The sequence below is a fragment of the Carassius gibelio genome, chromosome A19 (assembly GCF_023724105.1).
Source record: "Carassius gibelio isolate Cgi1373 ecotype wild population from Czech Republic chromosome A19, carGib1.2-hapl.c, whole genome shotgun sequence".
Classification (NCBI taxonomy): Eukaryota; Metazoa; Chordata; class Actinopteri; order Cypriniformes; family Cyprinidae; genus Carassius; species Carassius gibelio.
Genome location: NC_068389.1, coordinates 4,129,437 through 4,149,960, shown reverse-complemented (window position 1 = coordinate 4,149,960; position 20,524 = coordinate 4,129,437). Strand labels below are relative to the sequence as shown.

At 37.2% G+C, this 20,524-nt stretch overlaps 1 protein-coding gene across 3 annotated transcripts; it reads right to left on the bottom strand.

The window, feature by feature from the left end:
- Positions 1-10,797: 10,797 nt before the first annotated feature.
- Positions 10,798-20,240, bottom strand: LOC127935820 (histone H3-like centromeric protein A). 3 transcript variants are annotated; one of them, XM_052534016.1, is made up of 5 exons: positions 20,081-20,240; positions 19,622-19,770; positions 18,678-18,790; positions 18,466-18,540; positions 10,798-11,226 (listed from the first exon to the last, which is right to left on the bottom strand). In XM_052534016.1, exons 2-5 carry the CDS (start codon positions 19,737-19,739, stop codon positions 11,098-11,100), a joined length of 435 nt encoding a protein of 144 aa, XP_052389976.1. In that variant the 5' UTR covers positions 19,740-19,770; positions 20,081-20,240; the 3' UTR covers positions 10,798-11,097. The 3 variants fall into 3 exon arrangements, with proteins under 3 accessions (XP_052389976.1, XP_052389974.1, XP_052389975.1); XM_052534014.1 differs by having other exon boundaries at positions 18,678-18,793; positions 20,081-20,239; XM_052534015.1 differs by having other exon boundaries at positions 18,678-18,793; positions 19,865-20,108.
- Positions 20,241-20,524: the final 284 nt, after the last annotated feature.

Genomic DNA, 20,524 nt, shown 5'->3' with positions numbered 1-20,524 from the left:
TTCTTTGGGTGTTTAATATGGACAACTGTATCTCAAGCAAAGTGATTTAAAAGATCCAGATTATATGAAAAATGGGACAGAAAGACAGAGAGGATTTATCTACATGCAACCTCAAAAACCTAATTATTGTCATGACTGTCAGCATTGACAATGACAAATACCACAGATCCGCCATTACAAATGTTCAGTGATGTTATGCGTCTGAATCAGTTTTCTGTTGTAGTAGTGATTGTGCATCTGCAGGCTGGCTTTGACTACTGGAGTCCTCACACTGAAACACAGACATAAATGTTTGTCATTGAATTTACTATTAGTAGTGGCTAAATATTAGGCAACCAATGTTTGATCATTTCCATGTGAGTATATATCTAAGACATGTTTTATTCAGAGCTACACTACTCTACACCATCCTGTTTGAAATCAATGTATTTCCACTATTCCCAAATGTAGAATAGAGTTCACTTCAATGTGTAGGGACTCTCAGTAAATATAGCTACACATCCTGGTACTGACCCTGAGGTCTGCTTTTGACTGAAAACTCTTAACTTGCTTTGGGTTGTATCTATCCAGGTGTTTAATCAAATATTTGCAGTTCTTCCAGGATGATGTTCAGCCTTCCCAAATATTCATATGTAACTTGTGTTCTCTGCACCTCCCACTGGTTCCCTATCCCTGCTAGTTCAAATCTCTAACCCCATAACAAATCTAATCTTACATTTTGTTGACCACGAGACTTTTCCTGTGCTACCCTAGGCTATGGAAAAATAGAAAAGTGTCAATGTGATCCCTTTGGCTCCACTGATATTACATGTAAAATATAAGTTACCATGTGGTTTACTGTATCCTGAGAGTTAGTAGAACTGCTGTCTGGAGTTGAACCAATCTCTAGTCCTGTTGAGGAACGGTAAAATATAAAAGTTCTTCAGTGCTGTGCATGAGAAGCCATAATAACTAGGGATGCATCAATCAGTCAATAAAAAATAAGAATAAAATAAAAATGCAAATAGGAAAAAGGCAGCACGTACAGTGTTGATAAGCTTGCATATAAAACTAATGATGCTTTGCTGTGTGTGTGTGTGTGTGTGTGTGTGTGTGTGTGTGTGTGCAATGAGGTTTACAATGAGACCAGTTTAGATTACAGGAAGACAAATTGTGTATTAAATGATGCATTCTGATTTTGGTGCATTATTTAAAGAAAAGCATGAGTGGCATATTCACCTGAGTCAGAGTCAGCACTGCACTCCCTTCCTGCAGTTACTGTATTGAGTCCATCATCTAGATGTAGTGTAACAATCGTAAGTTCAAGTAAAGCAGCAATACAAGTCACATCAGAGATTCTGGAGTAGTAAAAGGTATATCCACTCGACATGTATCACCAATGCCTGTACATTTTGCTTACAGCAGACATTTAATGAACAATTTGTATATACATATAATTAACAACTCCCTGGTAAATGGAATATCATAATTACCAGGAGTGGTTCCATCCACCTGAGATGAGCTCGCATTGCTGTCAGATCTATTACTAGCATTCGCTGGTCCTTGATGAAGAAACAGTGAGATGTTAAAGTGTATTTTAACATAGCCTGTTGCATAAGACTAATTAAATATTGGGAGAGGGATACTGGTACCTTGCAGAGAAACATGCTCTTCATTAATGCTACATTCCTGGTTATTACTGCAGTTGAAACCTAAAGGGCATGACAGGAAAAAAAAAATATTCTGAATAATATTTGCACTGTAATACTAATGTAAAAATAACAGTGGTCCAAAAGCTCTGGGGCAGAAACATGTTGCATAAAATGGCATCTTCCCCACTATAATCTTATCTATACAAGTACATCCAATAATATTTGTTTAAACATCTCTATTAAGATTTGTATTTGTTAAAGGAATAGTAAAATGAAATGAATGTAAATAAAATGTCATGTCATCATTCACTCACAATTTGTTATGAACCAGAATGCTACATGTTTGTTCAGTGGAACTCAAATGACTACAAACAATATAAAAATTATCTTCTTTAGGGGAAATATTATTTTTAAAACAACACCAAATATAAGAATGTTGTGTGGATTATCATTAATCAGTCAATACTCACCAATAATATTTTTCTTCTTTAAGATGAAAACCACTACTAGAACAACTGCCAGCACAATCAGTCCCCCGATCAGTCCTCCAATCATACCCAAAATAGTCTTTGGTGGGCATTCTTTGTATGTTCCATCTATACAAATGAAAAATATAAATATTCGGAACGAATCAAGGATATGACAAACAGAAAAAAGAGAAAACAGAAGTTCATAACTTAAGAGCCTTTTATTTGAATAGCATTTGTGATATTGCTCTTTATATGTTTAAATATGTTTGGTATTTTAGTCTTTTTAACACTCATAATGGTAATAGAATAGCAAACATGTTGAGAAACCGTAAACATTATGAACGCTTGTTTTACTTTCAGTTTTAAGAAAAAAAAATATTGTTTTACTTTCAGTTTTAAGAAAAAACAAAAGTAGTAGCCTATGTTTTTTACGTCGAAACAGTTAACTCACCACTCCAGACAGGTACAGCAGAAACGATCAGAACAAACAAACACAAAACGGTGACAGATGACATTTTTAAAGTCTGTTAAGCTGACGGCTTTTATTATTGAACTGATACTAATCTGTTCCTCGTCCACACCCCCCAGAGATCTCGCAGCGTCACTAAAAACCACACGCGGAGTTTCTATTACTGTTGTAATATTAAAATAATTATATTACGACCTTGTTATGTTAAATAATGTATGCAAAACAAAATATGCTAAATTAAACAGTATTAAAAATATATATTTTTTATTTAAACAGTCGTATTTGGTTCTCCAATGACAAGATACAGTAGCCCCAGCCACATACATTAGGCTACATACTACGAGAGTAACTCTCCAGTCAGTGAATTGTTTGATTTAAAGGCAAAACTTAACAGTAAACTAAAAGTAGTTAAACACTATATATATATATATATATATATATATATATATATATATATATATATATATATATATATATATATATATATATATATATATATATATATATATCGGGTGTTATGGGAAGTTTTCCCAGTTCCAGTTTATACCTAATTAATGCAGCCTAAAAATCCTTTAACTGATTTAAATATTAGAAGTGTATTAGTGTGTTATGTGTAAACCAGGATAAAGAGATGGGTCATTATCATTAGATTTAAACTGACAGAGTGTGTCTAAATCCCAGAGTGTGTCTGCCTCCCGAACAATGTTAGGTAGGTTATTCCAGAGTTTGGGCGCTAAATATGAAAAACATCTGCTGCCCACAGTTGATTTTGATAGGTATTATCAAATTGGCATAGTTTTGAGATCACAGTGGACGTGGAGGATTATAATGTAAAAGGAGCTCACACAAATACTGAGGTGCTAAACCATTCAGGGCTTTATATGTAATAAACAATATTTTAAAATCTATACGATGTTTGATAGGGAGCCAAGTGTTGGCTGCAAGTGCAAGTGTTGACAGGACCGGGCTAATATGGTCATACTTCCTGGTTCTAGTTATAACTCTTGCTGCTGCATTTTGGACTAGCTGTAGTTTGTTTACTAAGCGTGCAGAACAACCACCCAATAAAGCATTACAATAATCTAACCTTGAGGTCATAAATGCATGGATTAACATTTCTGCATTTGACATTGAGAGCATAGGTCGTAATGTAGATATATTTTTGAGATGGAAAAATGCAGTTTTACAAATGCTATAAATGTGGCTTTCAAAGGAAAGATTGCTATCAAATAGCACACCTAGGTTCCTAACTGATGACGAAGAATTGACAGAGCAACCATCAAGTCTTAGTGAGTTTTTAGGTCCTATACTTAACACCTCTGTTTTTTCAGAATTTAAACGATTTAAACCATGCCAATGCACTTCCATTAATGCCAGCAAAGTTTTCTAGTCTATTCAGAATGTTGTGGTCAATAGTATCAAATGCAAAACTAAGATCCAATAGCACTAATAGAGAGATACACCCACGATCAGATGATAAGAGCAGGTCATTTGTAACTCTAAGGAGAGCGTCTCCGTACTATTATACAGTCTAAATGGACTGGAAATCATCACTGATACCATTTTTCTCTAAGAAGGAATATAATTGTGAGGATACCTTTTCTAGTATCTTGGACAGAAAAGGGAGATTTAAGATCGGTCTATCATTAACTAGTTCTTTGGGGTCAAGTTGTGGTTTTTTGATGAAAGGCTTAATAACAGCCAGTTTGAAGGTTTTGGGGACATATCCTAATGACAATGACAGATTAATGTCAGAAGAGGATCCATGACTTCTGGAAGCACCTCTTTTAAGACTGAGTATGTTTCAACCAATTTATTATTATCTATTCAAGCCAATATTTGTTTTGTTTTTATAGAGTCCAGTATATTTACTGCACAATCCTCTTTCAATCCATAGACTAGATGTCAAGAATAGCAAGATATGTAGCAATTTAGTTGTATAAATTTTGGCCCCAATGAGTTAACTCTGTCTATGACATTGCCTTTCAAAAATAATAATAATTCTGTCAAAACTGATGTTGTTTGAACAGTACAGTGTTTTCTTTACCCAAACACTATGTCTCTGAAAGGCTAATGTTTTTGTGTGTTTAAAGGCTGGAGAAGTAGGGTATGTGCCATCTAGCCAATATACTTTTGCCGACCAAAACCTTGTTACTCTGTTTCAGCTTGTTTTTTATATAATGTTAAGTGTCTGATACCATTCTAAGACTGACAATGCAAATTAGTTTAATTATTGACTTTTCTCCCCTTTTTTTCTTTTTCCCCCTGTATTTTAGTAGAGTGTGCAATGGAATTGCTTTATTTATCAACACCCCCCACCATCGCTATGGTTTTGTGAAACCCTGCCACTGTGTACCTACTTAATATTTCAGTTTTTCGCTTTATAGAAACTATTTTCAGGACATCCCTATTTTGAATATATAGTTGAATGATTTTCTCACTGGCAACGTACATTAAGTTGAGCATGTCAGAGAGAGTACACACATCCATAAAACTTTAAGTGAGAAAGATGTTTTGTGGAAAAATAAGTGTGGACCACATAATATTTGTTAACAATTTTTAATAAATGTCATATAATCTTTATTTTTTCCATTAAATAAACATTATTTATGTCATCACCCCCCTCCCCCCAAGCCCTCCCAAGGGATGGTTTCATCAGACTTAGCTCACTTTTAGGGACGAATTTGTCCCCAAAGTATATCTACATAAACCCCAACATACATAATGTACATACACACTCCTTCCCCTTCACTTTTTGCCAAATCGAAAGCCAAATCCTCCTTTCTGTCTGTTGAAGGCTTGTAAACCTCCTGCAATGGAAGTAAGTGCCTCGTTCTGCTTCTCTCCACCCTCTTCTTCAACCTCTCCCCCTTGAGGATACGGCACATCCACTATAAGGTTGTCTGGGAATGTTCCCATTGGTTTCCATCCCAGTTCTTCTCTCTTTTGGCCCTTCACAATGCCCCTCTGTCCCCATCCCAGTTCTGCCTTCACTCTTTCCAGAAGCTCCTCGGGTCCCGGCTCCTGAATCAAAGCCCAGGGCTGGATCTCCACCACTGCTTTCCCGCCTGCAGCTCCCAGTGAAGCCTGAAGCTGGAGCAATGCAGCCTCCCATTCAGGGTTGTCCAGCATAGGCAGATAAACCATGGGATGGTGTGGCAGCATTAGACCTCTGGGAGGCTGAACGAGCAGCACCAGCAAGAAAAGGATTGTGGTTTGAAGAGTGGAAGAGAGATGAATAACCTGGAATTTCATCTGAAATTAAAGGAATAGATGAGAGTTGAGAAAATTCCATAAAAAAAGCAATACATAATCCTTAACAAATTTTTCTCATTGAGCTGATATTAAGACTTACCTTGCAAGAGTGTTCAGAATCTCCATGAAGTCATCTCTTTGCAGCTTCTTTAAATACCCTACCCATGCTAGATTTTTCCATTGTCAATGACTAGATAGCTGTTCGGTAATTGGTTACATCATCCTTATGACGCACAAGACCATCTCCACAATGTGATCAAAATTCTTTTAACAAGGATACACAGTCAGCTTAACTGGCAGAGGTGAAGTAGACAATTACTGAAAAACAGGCACATATGCAATCTAACATACACACACACACACACGCACACACACAAAGCCTCAAGTTTGTTTTGAGTTTGCTGTTCACCAGGAGGGCTCAAAAACATCAGAAAGAATTTTGCAGTTGTCTCCTCATGGTCAGTATAAAATTAAGATCATCAGGCCATGTTAGCACCCATCCATCATTGAAAAAAGTGCAAAAAATTTACCTTTAAGGGTACAACATTTTGTCACTAGGTTCATAGTAGTAAAATATGGTATAAGTTGTCCCTTTATTGGTACTGCCCAATTGCCAAGCTGTTGTAAACCTCTAAAGGGTTTTTGACATTTTTTCTGACAGTGTATATCCAGCTGCAATAGCAGCATTCAAGAAAATGTTTAGTACACACCGATAACCACTTAGCAACATCCTCACAACAACTACTCCTATACTATAAAGTATGAAAAAAGCAAATGTTCAAATACTTTTTGCTTACTCTAATACTTGATCTAAGCAAACAAATACTTACTGCTTGAACCATGGAAGAGGAGTCATCAGTTTCATAGGAAACAGTGACACAGTTGCATGTCTAAATTGTATGTACTGTACATATTTGGCAGATGCTTTTATCCAAAGCTTCTATCCCTGGGAATTGGGCCCAGAACATTTTGCACTGCTAACACAATGCTCTACCACTACCTGCTACACACATACATTTTTCATGGTCAAAGTTAAATTGTCTGTCTGTCTGTCTGTCCTGTCCTGTCCTGTCCAAACATTCAAACATTAGGCCTTTGTTAACTTTCAGGCAAGGCTTTAAGTTTGACAGTCTTTTAAAATTTGGCAGATTTTCTCAGCTCACTGAATCCACAGAAGTGACCCAACAGTATTCCTGTCAGGACGTGCTCTCAAAATAGCACTTAACAATGGAGCTAAACATTAGAATTCAGGAAATGTAATAGATTATAATTTATTTTTCGTCTTTGTAAATACTTTTATACAATGTAAGTGCACATATGTATATACATATATGTACATAAGGACATCAAAACATGACATCAAGTTACAAATCAACTTAGAGAAAGTATGAAAAAAAAAAAACTGTTACTAACACTGACAGAGCAAAACAGACAAAAATCTATATATGAATTCAAAACAATGAATAATATTTATTTCTATCACATTTTATTACAACTCAATTTGAAGCAACTCTAAAATGACCTCCAGCAGGCTACTTACTGGTGTGATGTTTCTGACCAAACTGTCAGATACAGACTCCTTGTAGTGGGACTGTTTCTCACAACTCAGCACTGTACAGCTTGACAGGTGTTTGCCAGATAACACCTGAATTGGCAAGTCGGTCACTGGCGTGACGAAAGAGTGTAGACAGTTTCTGGAAAGCATTGATGCCAATGACTTGTCCTCACGTTCCCCAGACATGAATCCAATTAAGATTCTTTGTGTCTCAAGAACAAAACTCATAATCTTGGGCACAAATGAAGAAAAACTAACTAAAGTTTTTAGAATTGTGTGGAAAAACAGTATGTCCAGCTATAGACAAGATCTAAAACTCATAGAAAATAATTGAAGCAATCCAAGGTTTTTATTTATAACAGTGGCTAGATTTATAAATATACTTATGTCACCCAAACGAAATGACTTTATGCATTTCTCTTCTAATAAATCAAATAGCATCAGAACTTTACCTGAACAAATTAAGAATCTACAGCGTCTTGTAATTCAGCTTCATTCATTACACCCAAAGAAAAATTGCAGTGCTTTACAACTACAGGACAGGATAGGAATCTTAATAAACTTATCACTGCCTCTAAACCAACATCATGGCTCCCTATTAAACATTGTATAGAAAAAAAGCCCTGAATGGTTTAGCACCTCAGTATTTGAACAAGTTCTTACTGCAAAATAGTCCGCTGCATTCTCAAAGCTCAATTTGATAATAGCTAGAATATCAAAAAAATCAACTGCGGATGGCAGATCCTTTTCCTATTTAGCGCCTAAACTCTGGAATAACTTAGGCAGACATACTCTTGTCAAGGATTTTTAAGCTGCATTAATTAGGTAAACCGGAAACACTTCCCATAATACACAATACTGATCTATGCCAATATTAGTCTGTTTCTCTCTTATTCCGAGGTCACTGTAGCCACCAGATCCAGTCTGTATCCAGATCAGATGGTCACTGCAGTCACCCGGATCCAGTACGTATCCAGACCAGATGGTGGATCAGCACCTAGAAAGGACCTCTACATCCCTGAAAGACAGTGGAGACCAGGACAACTATAGCCCCAGATACAGATCCCCTGTAAAGATCTTGTCTCAGAGGAGCACCAGGACAAGACCACAGGAAACAGATGATTCTTCTGCACAGTCTGACTTTGCTGCAGCCTGGAATTGAACTACTGGTTTCGTCTGGCCAGAGGAGAACTGGCCCCCCAACTGAGCCTGGTTTCTCCCAAGGTTTTTTTCTCCATTCTGTCATCGATGGAGTTTCGGTTCCTTGCTGCTGTCGCCTCTGGCTTGCTTAGTTGGGGTCACTTCATCTACAGCGATATCATTGACTTGATTTCAAATAAATGCACAGACACTATTTAACTGAACAGAGATGACATCACTGAATTCAATGATGAACTGCCTTTAACTATCATTTTGCATTATTGAGACACTGTTTTCTTAATGAATACTGTTCAGTTGCTTTGACGCAATGTATTTTGTTTAAAGCGCTATATAAATAAAGGTGACTTGACTTTACTACTAGTTTTACTTAATCCTACTGCTGCATTTGACACTATAGATCATGATACAACTTTTTTTTCTTCACTTTTTGATATACTTATAGATCGATTACAAAATATGGGTATTCAAGGGCAAACTTTAAGATGGTTTAGATCCTACCTGTCCGACCATAGGGGAATTGATTTTCAAATAAAAAAATATTACAATATATATTGACATTAATAATTTAATATGCCATTAACCTGTTATATGCAGTTTTGCACATAACATTACTGTAATTAGACCAGTTTATGTGGTGTTTGAAGCCTGAAAGATATTCTTCAAATATTTTGTTCTTGTTGACATTATCCAAGATCAAGACAGGACTTTGAAGGGTCATAAAGAAAAGACTCTTTAATTCAGGATGTCTGAAGTGTCAAGGGTTGATGTCTTTTTTTTCAGTACAGCTATCACTGATGTACTTGTACCATTCTGCCACATTTAGCAAATGCCTGTATACTAACTGGACAAATTTTTAAGTGTGTGTGTGTGTGTACATATATATATAGTCTAGGCAGATACATTTTGATTTCTTTAACTATTTGTCACCCATTTACCTATATTTAATAGAGATAACACACATATATTGTGAGTGTATACCATGTTTTCAGAGACGTGTCTGTGAAATAGTCTTATTATTCAATGAGGAGTTTGTTCATGTGTATTTGTTCATTGTGATGAATCTTGCTCAGTCTTTATTGAGCATATAAATAAATTAAAAATATAACACCATTCATGTGCATAAAGCTGAAAGAGAGGTCATAAAGTACACGATTTCCATATTATATAAACTTATAACACACAGTACTGTTCAAAATCTTAGGCTATTAGTACTTTCACCAAAAAAAAAAAAAAAAAAAAAAAGCCATTTATTTCCATTTTTTGCTGAGTGTGACAGTAGGGATCATTAGTTTACATTTTTACCATTAATTGTATTAATCCAGAGATTTTTGTTTGCACAATGAGTCTTACAATAGCCAGTGCTTCACACGGAGATCTGATCTCACCATAATCATCCAGTCTGTCAGGGATTACATGAAGAAACAGAAAAATAGGGCCATGATAACACATTTTAACACAATGCTTTTAAGAAAGCAGCTCAAAAACTGGAGAGCAGGAATATTAAAATTCAGAGGTATTTCTAGGTACCGATGGACTTGCAAAGCAACTGAACCAAATATTCTCTCACTAACAACATATTCATTTATTCAATGAAACAATAGAGGCCATTAGAAAGTGAAATGGAATTATGCAGCCATTTGCCATTGCATCTTGTTCTGTGTCTGAAATATTCAGTTGCAATATCCAGCACAATTTCCAATTTCACGTTAAAGTGACACTTTGGAAATTAGCACACACTTTCCAGACTACAGAAACTGTTTTATGACTGGTAAGTTAAAACAAAATTATATACACCTTCTGTGTCTTGTGTTGTGTTCGTTAACAATTCCAACTAATGATTTGCCAGAGGTATCATAAGGAGCCAATTGCTATTCAATATTTTTATGATACTTTATGTATTTTTGGTGACATTAATAGTTATGTTGTTATAATTATGTGCCATTCCTTGATAGGTTTAACGGTTTTGAATATTAAAAAAATAAAATCACAAAATATTAAACAGCAAAAAATTTAATTAAATAAAAATCACAGTGCTGCATCTAATCAGATAAAAGGACTGAAACTAATTCTAATATAAAAAGCTTTGATAATGTGGCACTTGGAAGTGCAAGGATGTGTCGCAATTTAGTCCAAAAACTTTAATAATTTTAGCAAAACTATATATTATTAATATAATGTGATTTAAGAACAAAGCTGATTAAAACACTCAAACATACTGATGTGGACTGGCCAAAGAGCAACCAACACAAACTGCAATACTGCAACTATTAGTTTATTATCAAAAAACAACATCAGAACAAACAATTTCTTTGCAAATTTACAACACAAAATAAAATGCTTTATATTACAATTCTTAAAAATGTTTAAAAAGGAGTTCATATCAGTACAATCCCATGCCATATGAACATTTGGTTTCTTTGACTGCATATATTCAACTATTTTAACATTTGATTTGAGGTCTGAAAACAGATTACATGCAACCAAATATTGAAAGTGTCCTTACAGGTGTCTGTAAGGAAATTCATCAAAAAACAAAAAAACAAAGATTATCCAACTTCACATGTTTTCAACACCTCTGATTCGCCGGGCGAGTTGTATGTCACGTGGAAACAATGTCACCCTCTTGGCATGGATGGCACAGAGGTTGGCATCAGAAAACAGACGGACCATGAATGCTTCTGCAGCCTAAAAACACATGAAAGAGCAACAATTAAACAATAACAATGTAAATTATATTGGAAAAAAAATTATATACTGCAGTACAAAAATATGGCAAAATGAATTGTGGATGAGACATAAATCATAGTTAATCCCAATGTAGCTTAAGTTCCCTTTCAAGGGAACTTCGGGAACTTCGAACTGCGTCCTCTAGGGTTTGCTATGGGGAACAACTCGTCATGACCCGTGTCTGAAGTATACATTGAAAAAACACCAACGAGTGTTTTGACCTCACTACCGTGGCGACTATAAACAGGCACTGTGAGAACACGTCATTCTCTTCTTCATCTTCACTGACTGTTCTGTTTGAAGCGTGCATCTGAAAGAACTGGTAAGAGCGATCTTTCTCTGTCTATCATGGTGACTACTAGCAAGCATTTAGATGATGTCTGCATTCGTGTCGGTGTTATTTGACACCCGATGACACACACAATATTTGCATCATTTGTTTGGGTGAAGAGTACGCAAGTGATGTCTTTGAAGAGGCAATCTGCATCAATTGCGATTTTTTAAATGAAATGGCTCCTCTCTCGTTCATCTCTTTCTGAGAAAAATAAGGAAAAAAGACAGTCATCTACTTCCTGTGGTTCAGGACCCACCACTGCTGAAGCACGGAGGAGAATGAGCTCATGAGAATAACAGGTGGATCTGTCTCAATGGTTTTGAGAGGGATTTTCCCTTTCGCGCTCGTAATGGCGGCGGACGAGAGAGAGCCTCGGGAGTATGATGTTATATCTTTAACACTTTCTGATACTGAGGTTAGTGCTCTGCTGGGTTTTTACCCAGAAAAAAGCAGGATATATTTGAGGATGGTGAAGAAGCTGAGGCTGAGCCTTCTCAATCCTCCTGCCCTGCGTATGTAGAGCTGCTGGAGGTTATGGATCGTGCCACGGCAAAGTTGGACTTGCCCCGAGAGAGCAGTAGATTGAAAAGAAATGAAAGATGCCATTTTCTTCTCACATACATCAGTTTTGGCATTAGAGTCGGGCCGACATCGAGACAATGTTCGAAAGTGGCTATGAGAGGATGCCCCCTGTACAAAGAGCTTTCTTTCTGTGGGGCAGACACCCTCTCTTAGGCCCAATCCCAATTCTATTTCATACCCCTTCCCCTACCCCTCTGCCTACAACTCCACCTTGTCCCTTGAAACAGAGTCAGAATCCCTAAGGATTGGGAGACCACTACCATGCCGTCATGCGTCATCATTTGTCGTCTAGCTCTTACAATACACACATATACTGGTGTGCTGGTGTGCATTAGAGCCTTTAATTATCGTTATGTATTAATGAGCTGCTTACTGACACACACATTGGAAATCACGAAGCTCACACCTTTAATTAAATACAGTTTGAATAATGAATCGCTACATTATATTTTCCAGCGACGAGAGGACACAATCGCTGGTTTTAAGTAAATGCACAGACATGAATACACGCAACCTCCATTTCTCTCTCTCTCGCTCTCTTTCTCTCTCGAATAGCCAATATTTCAGAATATTTGACACATATGCTGTGGCACTATCATGCAGTCTGTAATGATATGACGTTAGCAAATATTAGCGATTTTTTGCAAACATTTCTTTGAGGAACATGACCGTTAATATTAACTCACAATTGAATGTAACATAAAACAAATGAATACTTTTCGTTAAAATCTTTATTTATGCCAAAAAAAGCTTACATTTGTGTGTCTATATGGCTATCTGGCCCTTCCCCCTACCCCTTCCCCTCCAACCAAAAGAGAATCGAGACACCCCTACCCCTTCACGTGAACGTGTGAAACATAAGCCCCTTTCACACTGCCATTCCGGCAAATACAGCGGTAAAGTGTTCCTGTAATTGTTCCCTGGTCGCTAGATTTGGCACTTTCACACAGCCAGTGATGACCCGGTATATGTGCGTGCTTTCAAACACAACCCCTGAAGATCCCGTAACGACACGTGACATCAGCGCGTGACGTGTAATGTACGAGTCGACAACGCTTGGCACGTTACACTTTAACTGAAGCAAGCAAACGATCTCTGCGTCAGCGCGGAAAGTGAGGAACTAACTGATCTCTGCTTCATTACAGTTTGCACATGTGTTTTCGTCGCGAATGTTGATCTTCCTTCAAAACAGCCGGTAAAAGAGTCGCGCGATAACGCGCGTCATCACTTCGATACCGAATTAGATCTGGCTTTTGTTCACACAGCGCTCGTTCCGGATCGATTACCGCAATGTTACTATGTCCCCGACCCGGGTTCGATTCGGTAATCAATTCCGGGACGTGGTTGCTTTCACACAGAAGGCGACCAGGCAATGTTACGGGAATATTGCGGGTCCGACGTGCAGTGTGAAAGGGGCTATAGGGGAAAGGGGAAGGGCTAAGGGATAGAATTGGGATTGGGCGTAATCTCCCTCCTTTCCATCTAAGCCCCTTCAAGAAATACATCTCACTTAAATGGCAAGGCATAGGCAGCAGCAGGTCAGGCTGTGGCTTTCTTACACACGATGGTGGTGCTTCAAGCATATCAGACTGATCTGCTAAGAGACCTGGATAGAGGCCTTTCTCCTGATCAGGTAGCTGAGCTGCACCACAAATTTCTCTCCAGCAGGCCGCCTCCACCATGGGCAGGACTATGGCGGCCATGGTGGTAGCGGAGAAACATCTGTGGATAAACCTGGCAGACACCAGGAAGAAAGAAAAGGCTTTCTTCTCGATGCTCAGGTTTCGCCTTCTGAACTTTTCGGTATTTCCATTGAGACCGTGATCGAGAAGATCAGGGAGACAAAGGCATGCTTCGCGGCTTTCAGATCCTTCGTTCTACGAAGGTTCATGTCTGAGCCCGAACAAATAGGGGTCTTTCCCTGTCTCAATCTGAGGATCAAAGACAGACACAGAAGGCTAGTGTTGCGACTCGCGCTCCTCCCTCTCCTGCGGGCAGAAGTAAGAGGAATCATGGGTCACGAGGAAGTAAGCAGAACCTAAAGGATGTGATCCAGACAAGGAAACGTTCTTGTCCGAATCAGAGCAATACCTAGGTATCTACTCATTTCCTTTGGGGATTTTTAACTTCTGCTTTTATCCTCCCCTTCCTAATTCCCCTGTAACCAGCAGCTCTCCACCTAATCGAGGTTAGGAGGAAACCTCTAGCATAACGGTATCCTATGCTGGACCTATAATGTTTTTGGCTGGTTCTATATTCATAGCAACCTCCTTATTGATGGTCTGGACTAAAAGGAGGCACCCCTTGAGCGGGGCTCCAGCGCAGGAGGGTGGGTGAGTATGTAACCCTCACAGAGAGGTAATACTTATAATACAAATGAGAATACAATATATAATACAAATACTTACTTAATACAAAGAGATATACTTGTGTATTAAATTTGTGGTGGTTATGTGTCTACTAATAAACTCTGTGAGTTCCCTTTGTAGTGCTCAGTTACAGTGTTTACTAAACACTCGTCAGCACCAGCCATCCGGCTTCATGTTGCGGTTTTAGGTGGCTGAGATCAGAGGTTTCTGTGGGAGCCTCCTTGATCATCAGGCCTGGCACAGCACTGCTGAGGGGTCTCCTGGCCGTTTAGTTGTGCTAACGCATCCAGCAGGAAGTGGAGGTGGCAGTTACAGAAGTCTTCTTATAGCCAGAGCAGGTCAGAGCAGTGATGGCCAGCTTGTCCCTAGACATAGATGCTGAGCTACTTCATACAGTTCCACCAGTAGCGCTTCAATGCACGAAAACACAAACAATTATGTCAAAATGCGTGGTTTTTGTCAGTTACCTTGGCCTTGTTTACACTGCCAGTTAAATGTGACCCAATTCTGAGTTTATTTGTGGCACAGATCTGATCTGTTCTATGATAGAGTAAACAGGGTAAAATAAATGCATGCATTCAGATATTTCGAGATCGGTTTCAGGCCTCATTCATATGTGGAAATAAATTGGATATAAATCAGATATGTGCCAATGCGACTGTCATGTAAACAGGCAGATCGGATTTGAGGCATTGCATTCTTTATGACATTAAAACTGCAACAATTTGGTACGTCTTCACAGTTCAATTATGTCATGTGTGACCCGTACTGGAAAAATTTGTGTAAATTTGCACTGGTTATATTCAGGGGCGCCCTAAAAGGGTGTTAATTAAAATACAAATGCAGCACCCACTGCAAAAATGATCAAGGTAGTAATTCGACATCTGACATTATTTGTACATTTTGTCAGAGGATCACCTTTTCTCCACTCACTGCGAACTGAGTACATAATGGTGCTTGCCGCGCTTATGGCGGCACGCGATCCCGTCACGATCCAAGTCTTAACTGAACACTTGGTGAACTGTTGGGGAAACCTTCTGATGTGTACATTATATTAGATCTGTACATTACAGTAGGCCAGGGTTTCCCAAAGCAGGTTTCACGAACCCCTGGTGTTTCATGAGGGATTGTGAGTTGGTGTACATGGTATGCATATGAATAAATACTAATAACAATAACAATAATAATAATACAAAAAAATGCAAAGAAATGTTACAGGTTTATACAAATGTGATGGAAATGTAAAATCTTAAGTGTAATAAATAATTAATATAGTGTAATATAATTATCCGTTATAAAGAAATCTTTTGGGGAAAGAAATGTAACTGCATTGTAAATAACAGTAATATGAATTTTAATGATTTGTTGAGAGTAATAATAATAGCTGTGTAAATACTACTAAAACTTTAAAACTGATGAAAAAAAAAAATACATGTATTTAAAGTTAAACTTGCAAAGGTGCCATTAAATAATTGAAATATGTATTTAAAATCTCAGGGGGTACTTCAAATACATAATTTAGGTCAAATGGGATAAGCTGTCAAAAAAGTTAGAAAACCCCTGCAGCAGGCTATAGGATGTCTAGTATCATGTATCATATGTTAATCTAGCAACAAAATAAAAAAGTGAATCACTCGCTGAACTTCACTGAACTGCTTTTGTAGTTTTAATAATTTGTTTGTAATGAACACACTTAAGTTATTTTTACGTTTGATATGTTTTTCGTACATGAATGCTTTACTTTAGATATAAAATAATAAAGGTAATGCATTGTTTCTAGGCTATTTGTTTTACTGTTTTTTTTTATTGCATCTGTTTTTATTCATAATAGCAAAGAAAAATAATTAGCTGTATTGTGATTATTACTACAGAAATTAATAATAAAAGACGGAGGACTTCACTCTATCGACTTCAAACGGCTGTGGCTCAGTCATTTTTTGTCAACAAATCAAATCATTTTGAAGGTCTTATAATGGAGAATGGAATTCTGACTCATTTTGTCAGCACAGGTCACATTATTCTTAGGAGGAAACACATGTGGAGGTTATAAATGGCTACAATGCATGTGCAATGTTTCAGATGGTGTGGCAAGTGTAAACGCATGAATCGGATATGGGTTACAGTTGAAAGAACGTGTGAACACACAGCCAAAAAAAAGTAATCTGATGTAGGCAACAAATCCAAATTGGGCATCAAGACCTGCAGTGTAAATGAGGTCCTAGTTAACAGTCATAAATGAGTTATAAAGTCTTAAATTACCATAAAAAGTTGGGAGAAAATGTACGTGTCAGATCCGCGTCATGTGCATCAGGTTTTAAAAAGACAGCACTGATTTAACAGTTCAACCTTCTGAACCTTTTTAAATAATGGCTTTCAATTATACCATAATGTTGAATGGCTATAATTCATAGGTAAGATTGAGGGAAAATGCACCAGATAATTTTTTAAACTGTATGCTATTTACAATGGTTGCTATTAATCATTTCCATAGGTCTAAATTTTAATAATTTTAATAACAGTATACGGAATCTACAGTTAAAAACAAAATTAAATGTACTGTCCCCATGTTTTTAATTCATAAACAATTACATGAGATTTCAATTATTTTTTGACCACTCAAATAGAATATGTCCTTGATTTCCAATGCAAAAATCTGGTCACCTATACAGCAGATTTGGTGCGACTGAGTTTGAGAAAAAACAACTACAATCAAATTGGACCAGTGGCTTATAAATATCAAAAATATCAAAAGTTATGTTAAAATTGTTAAACCAACTGAAAGAGGCTCAGCCATCAAACTAAATTTGGTACGATATTTATATTTTATTTTTTCCATATAACTAACTCCGTCTACACTCGACACAAGCAGCGCAACACAACAAAATTCCATTAATAATCAGCGATTCTGACTGATTTGGATGCGTTTTAAAAGACAAACTTCTTAAAGATGTCTTGAAATAAAATATCTGAAAAATGCACACCCGAGGAGGTGATGTTGCCATGACACCAGAGTCAATTTTTACTGATTTAATTAAAAGGTATTTGTTCTCAAACGAGAGAACAACTACATTTGTTTGCACAATGCTTCGGCATGTTTTCCTTGCTCGAAAGCTTGCCAGACCTCCTGTGCTTAGCTATGGTTGCTAAGCCACAATTGGCCTTTGGCGGTTTTCAGGCGTGGCTTATCAAAGGGTCAATTAGTCTGCATTTACACTGCATTTGAAAGCTGTTTGCAATCTGAAGGTTACATATTATTATTTTTAATTATTAGCATTAAAATAGTTAAGAGTTAAAGGGGATGTGTTCCAATATTTTTTGTTGTGGTGCTGCTGTTGGTACAGAATTATGTAAAACCATTAACAGTGCACCAGATTTATTATCCTGTGGGTCCCTCTATTGGACAACTTTATTACTACCCTCATCTTTCAGTTGAAATGAAATTACAAAATTTGAAACCTCAGAACACATTACAGTGACTTTTTACCTTTGTATTGGCCTAAAAATATACTTTTCTTTAAAAAAAACATTTTTACTCTTTAAATCTTCTTTCACTTTTTGATTTTCGATCACCTTCAAACATAATAAAAATACAGAAGACGCACATTTTAATAGTTAATTTAAAGGGGTAATTTGATGTTGCTAAAAAGAAAATAAGTTTGTGTATTCTGTGTAATGAAATGTAAAGATCCCTAAAGTAAAGATCCCTTTACTTTAGGGATCTTAGCTATTCACAAACAGCTTGTAACACTTTAAAGGGGTCATATGATGCGATTTCAAGTTAACAGTTGGCCTCTGGCAGTGAGTTAGATATATTAGCTATTTACACCCTGTGCCGGAACTCTTCTTTATATAAACAATATAAATGAAAAAAATAAATAATAATAAATAAATAAATATAAAATTTTCACCAACCTCCTGTAAAGCCATTAGAGCATATCCCTGCCACATCATGTGTTCTCGACTGAATGTCTGACACACCTCTCGCACCTGTCAGGAGGAAAAAAATAATTACATTACTGATACATCCACGAAAACAGCTTTTTCACATTTTTAATTATTAGGTCTCAAAAGGCTTATCATGAGATCTGAGGTGATTGTTGAAGGATGCACTGATGCAGCAATACCAGTCTTGAAAACGGGGCCTTGCGCAGCAACAAATCAGTAGACTTCTGATATTTGCGGATCTCCATCAGAGCTCGAGTGCCAGGGCGAAACCTGTGTCTCTTGCGCGGAGACGCTTCTAGTACAGAAAGCACAGTAAACAGTTCACATTTTGCATGTTTAGTTCACCAGAAAATAGGGTTAATATGACCGTCCAATAAACCAAAGAATGCCCCTGGGAGAGATTTCAGTTTACTATTTTTAACAGTAAACAGAGAAAAGAGATTCTTAACAGAGAATAGAGTTCGAAAAGATTAACATTCAGTGCTTGTCTCCATCTGCCGAATGTGAAATCATGTTTTAAAATTAACTTCTTATCTTTAGTATTTAAATTAGTTTTACTATTACTAAGAAACAAGAATTATGTTGCTTTTTAACGATTAATATGAATGAAAAAAGAAAGACTGATAAGACTGATTAAACAAAAATAAGTCTGCGATAAGTTTGTAAATATGATAAGTTTTTTTTCCCCCTACAATTTGTTGTAAGATTTATCAAGTTTTTAATTATGGTAATTAGCTATATAGAACCGGAGAGAGAGAAACATATATTATACACACACACACACACACACACACACACACACATACACACCGCTGAATTTGTTTGCTATTGAAATAACTCAAGTTATATTTTAGCCAAAATAGACAAATATAAAATTGCAAGCTCTCTTGGTTTGTTGAACTGTTCTCATGGCTGGTGTAAATAACCACGTAATCAAAAAAAAAAAAACTGCTACAAACTGCTGCATCAAAAGAAGCAGCAGTTTACATTACGCTAATGATGACGATAATTGTGTATTTAATCACTACGTCACCCACCTGACCCATAAATCGCGTGGAAACATGCATTGCATGAATACTTGCATTACGCATACTGTTAAGGAAGCCAACAGAAGAGAGCTCACCGGAGGGTCCGCTGGTGCGCCTGGCTCTGGATGTCGAGGGAGGCGGTAGCGGCTCTGGGGGAGATCGGCGCCTGGGGGTCGATGGCTTTCGCTTATGTGCCGATTTATTGTGCCGCATGGCCACACAACGTCAGCTCAATAGTACTAGACTGCAACAGACCAAAAGCAACCAACTGTTAGCTGCAGGATGCTAATTACAGTGTTCTCTCTTATACTCTCGATAGACAACTGAACAGTTTTCACCTGTGAGATTAGTGCGGATGCGTTAAAAACCCACGTCAATACGTAAATTCAAAGCGCTTATCTCACATTAAATATCGTAAAACAAAACGTATTCTTCAGTTCACATACAAAGCTATTACAATTGGTAAATGCAAAACGACTAAGCGACGATACCATATGTTTCGCAATGTCTACAAATTTCAGGCAATCAAAACACAAAACCAAAGCATTATTTACCAGCACTTTAATATCGTTGTTTCGAGGTCTTCTATCAAGCAAAGATTCAAACAGTGCTACATGCTGCCAACACAGTTCCCGGGCCAATGAGGAGCCACTACACGCATGACGTCATGAAGAGACATTTGATTGGGCTACCCCGGATGTTTTGATACAACACAATTTTATTTTGATGTGTAAGAAGACTAAGAACTAGTAATACAGTTATGTATATATATATATATATATATGTGTGTGTGTGTGTGTGTGTGCGTGTGTGTGTGTGTGTGTGTGTGTGTGTGTTTCCGTTCAAAGAAATAGAGTGAGAGTTTGAAACAATGAGTAGAAAACAAAGAATGATGGAAATGGGTGGGCCTTAGCGCAATGAGATTACCCATGTGGTCTTTGTTATTTTTATCAGCGCTGGTCCAGATGGACCAATCATAGTTATTTCTAATTGCTTTG

Coding starts and splice junctions, on each gene's coding strand:
- LOC127935820 (XM_052534014.1), bottom strand. CDS start 19,739: ATGCGGCACAATAAATCGGCACATAAGCGAAAGCCATCGACCCCCAGG. Junction 18,541..18,677: donor AGGCCCCGTTTTCAAGACTG/GTATTGCTGCAT, acceptor TCCTCCTGACAG/GTGCGAGAGGTGTGTCAGAC. Junction 11,227..18,465: donor CTCTAATGGCTTTACAGGAG/GTTGGTGAAAAT, acceptor ATGTGTTTTTAG/GCTGCAGAAGCATTCATGGT.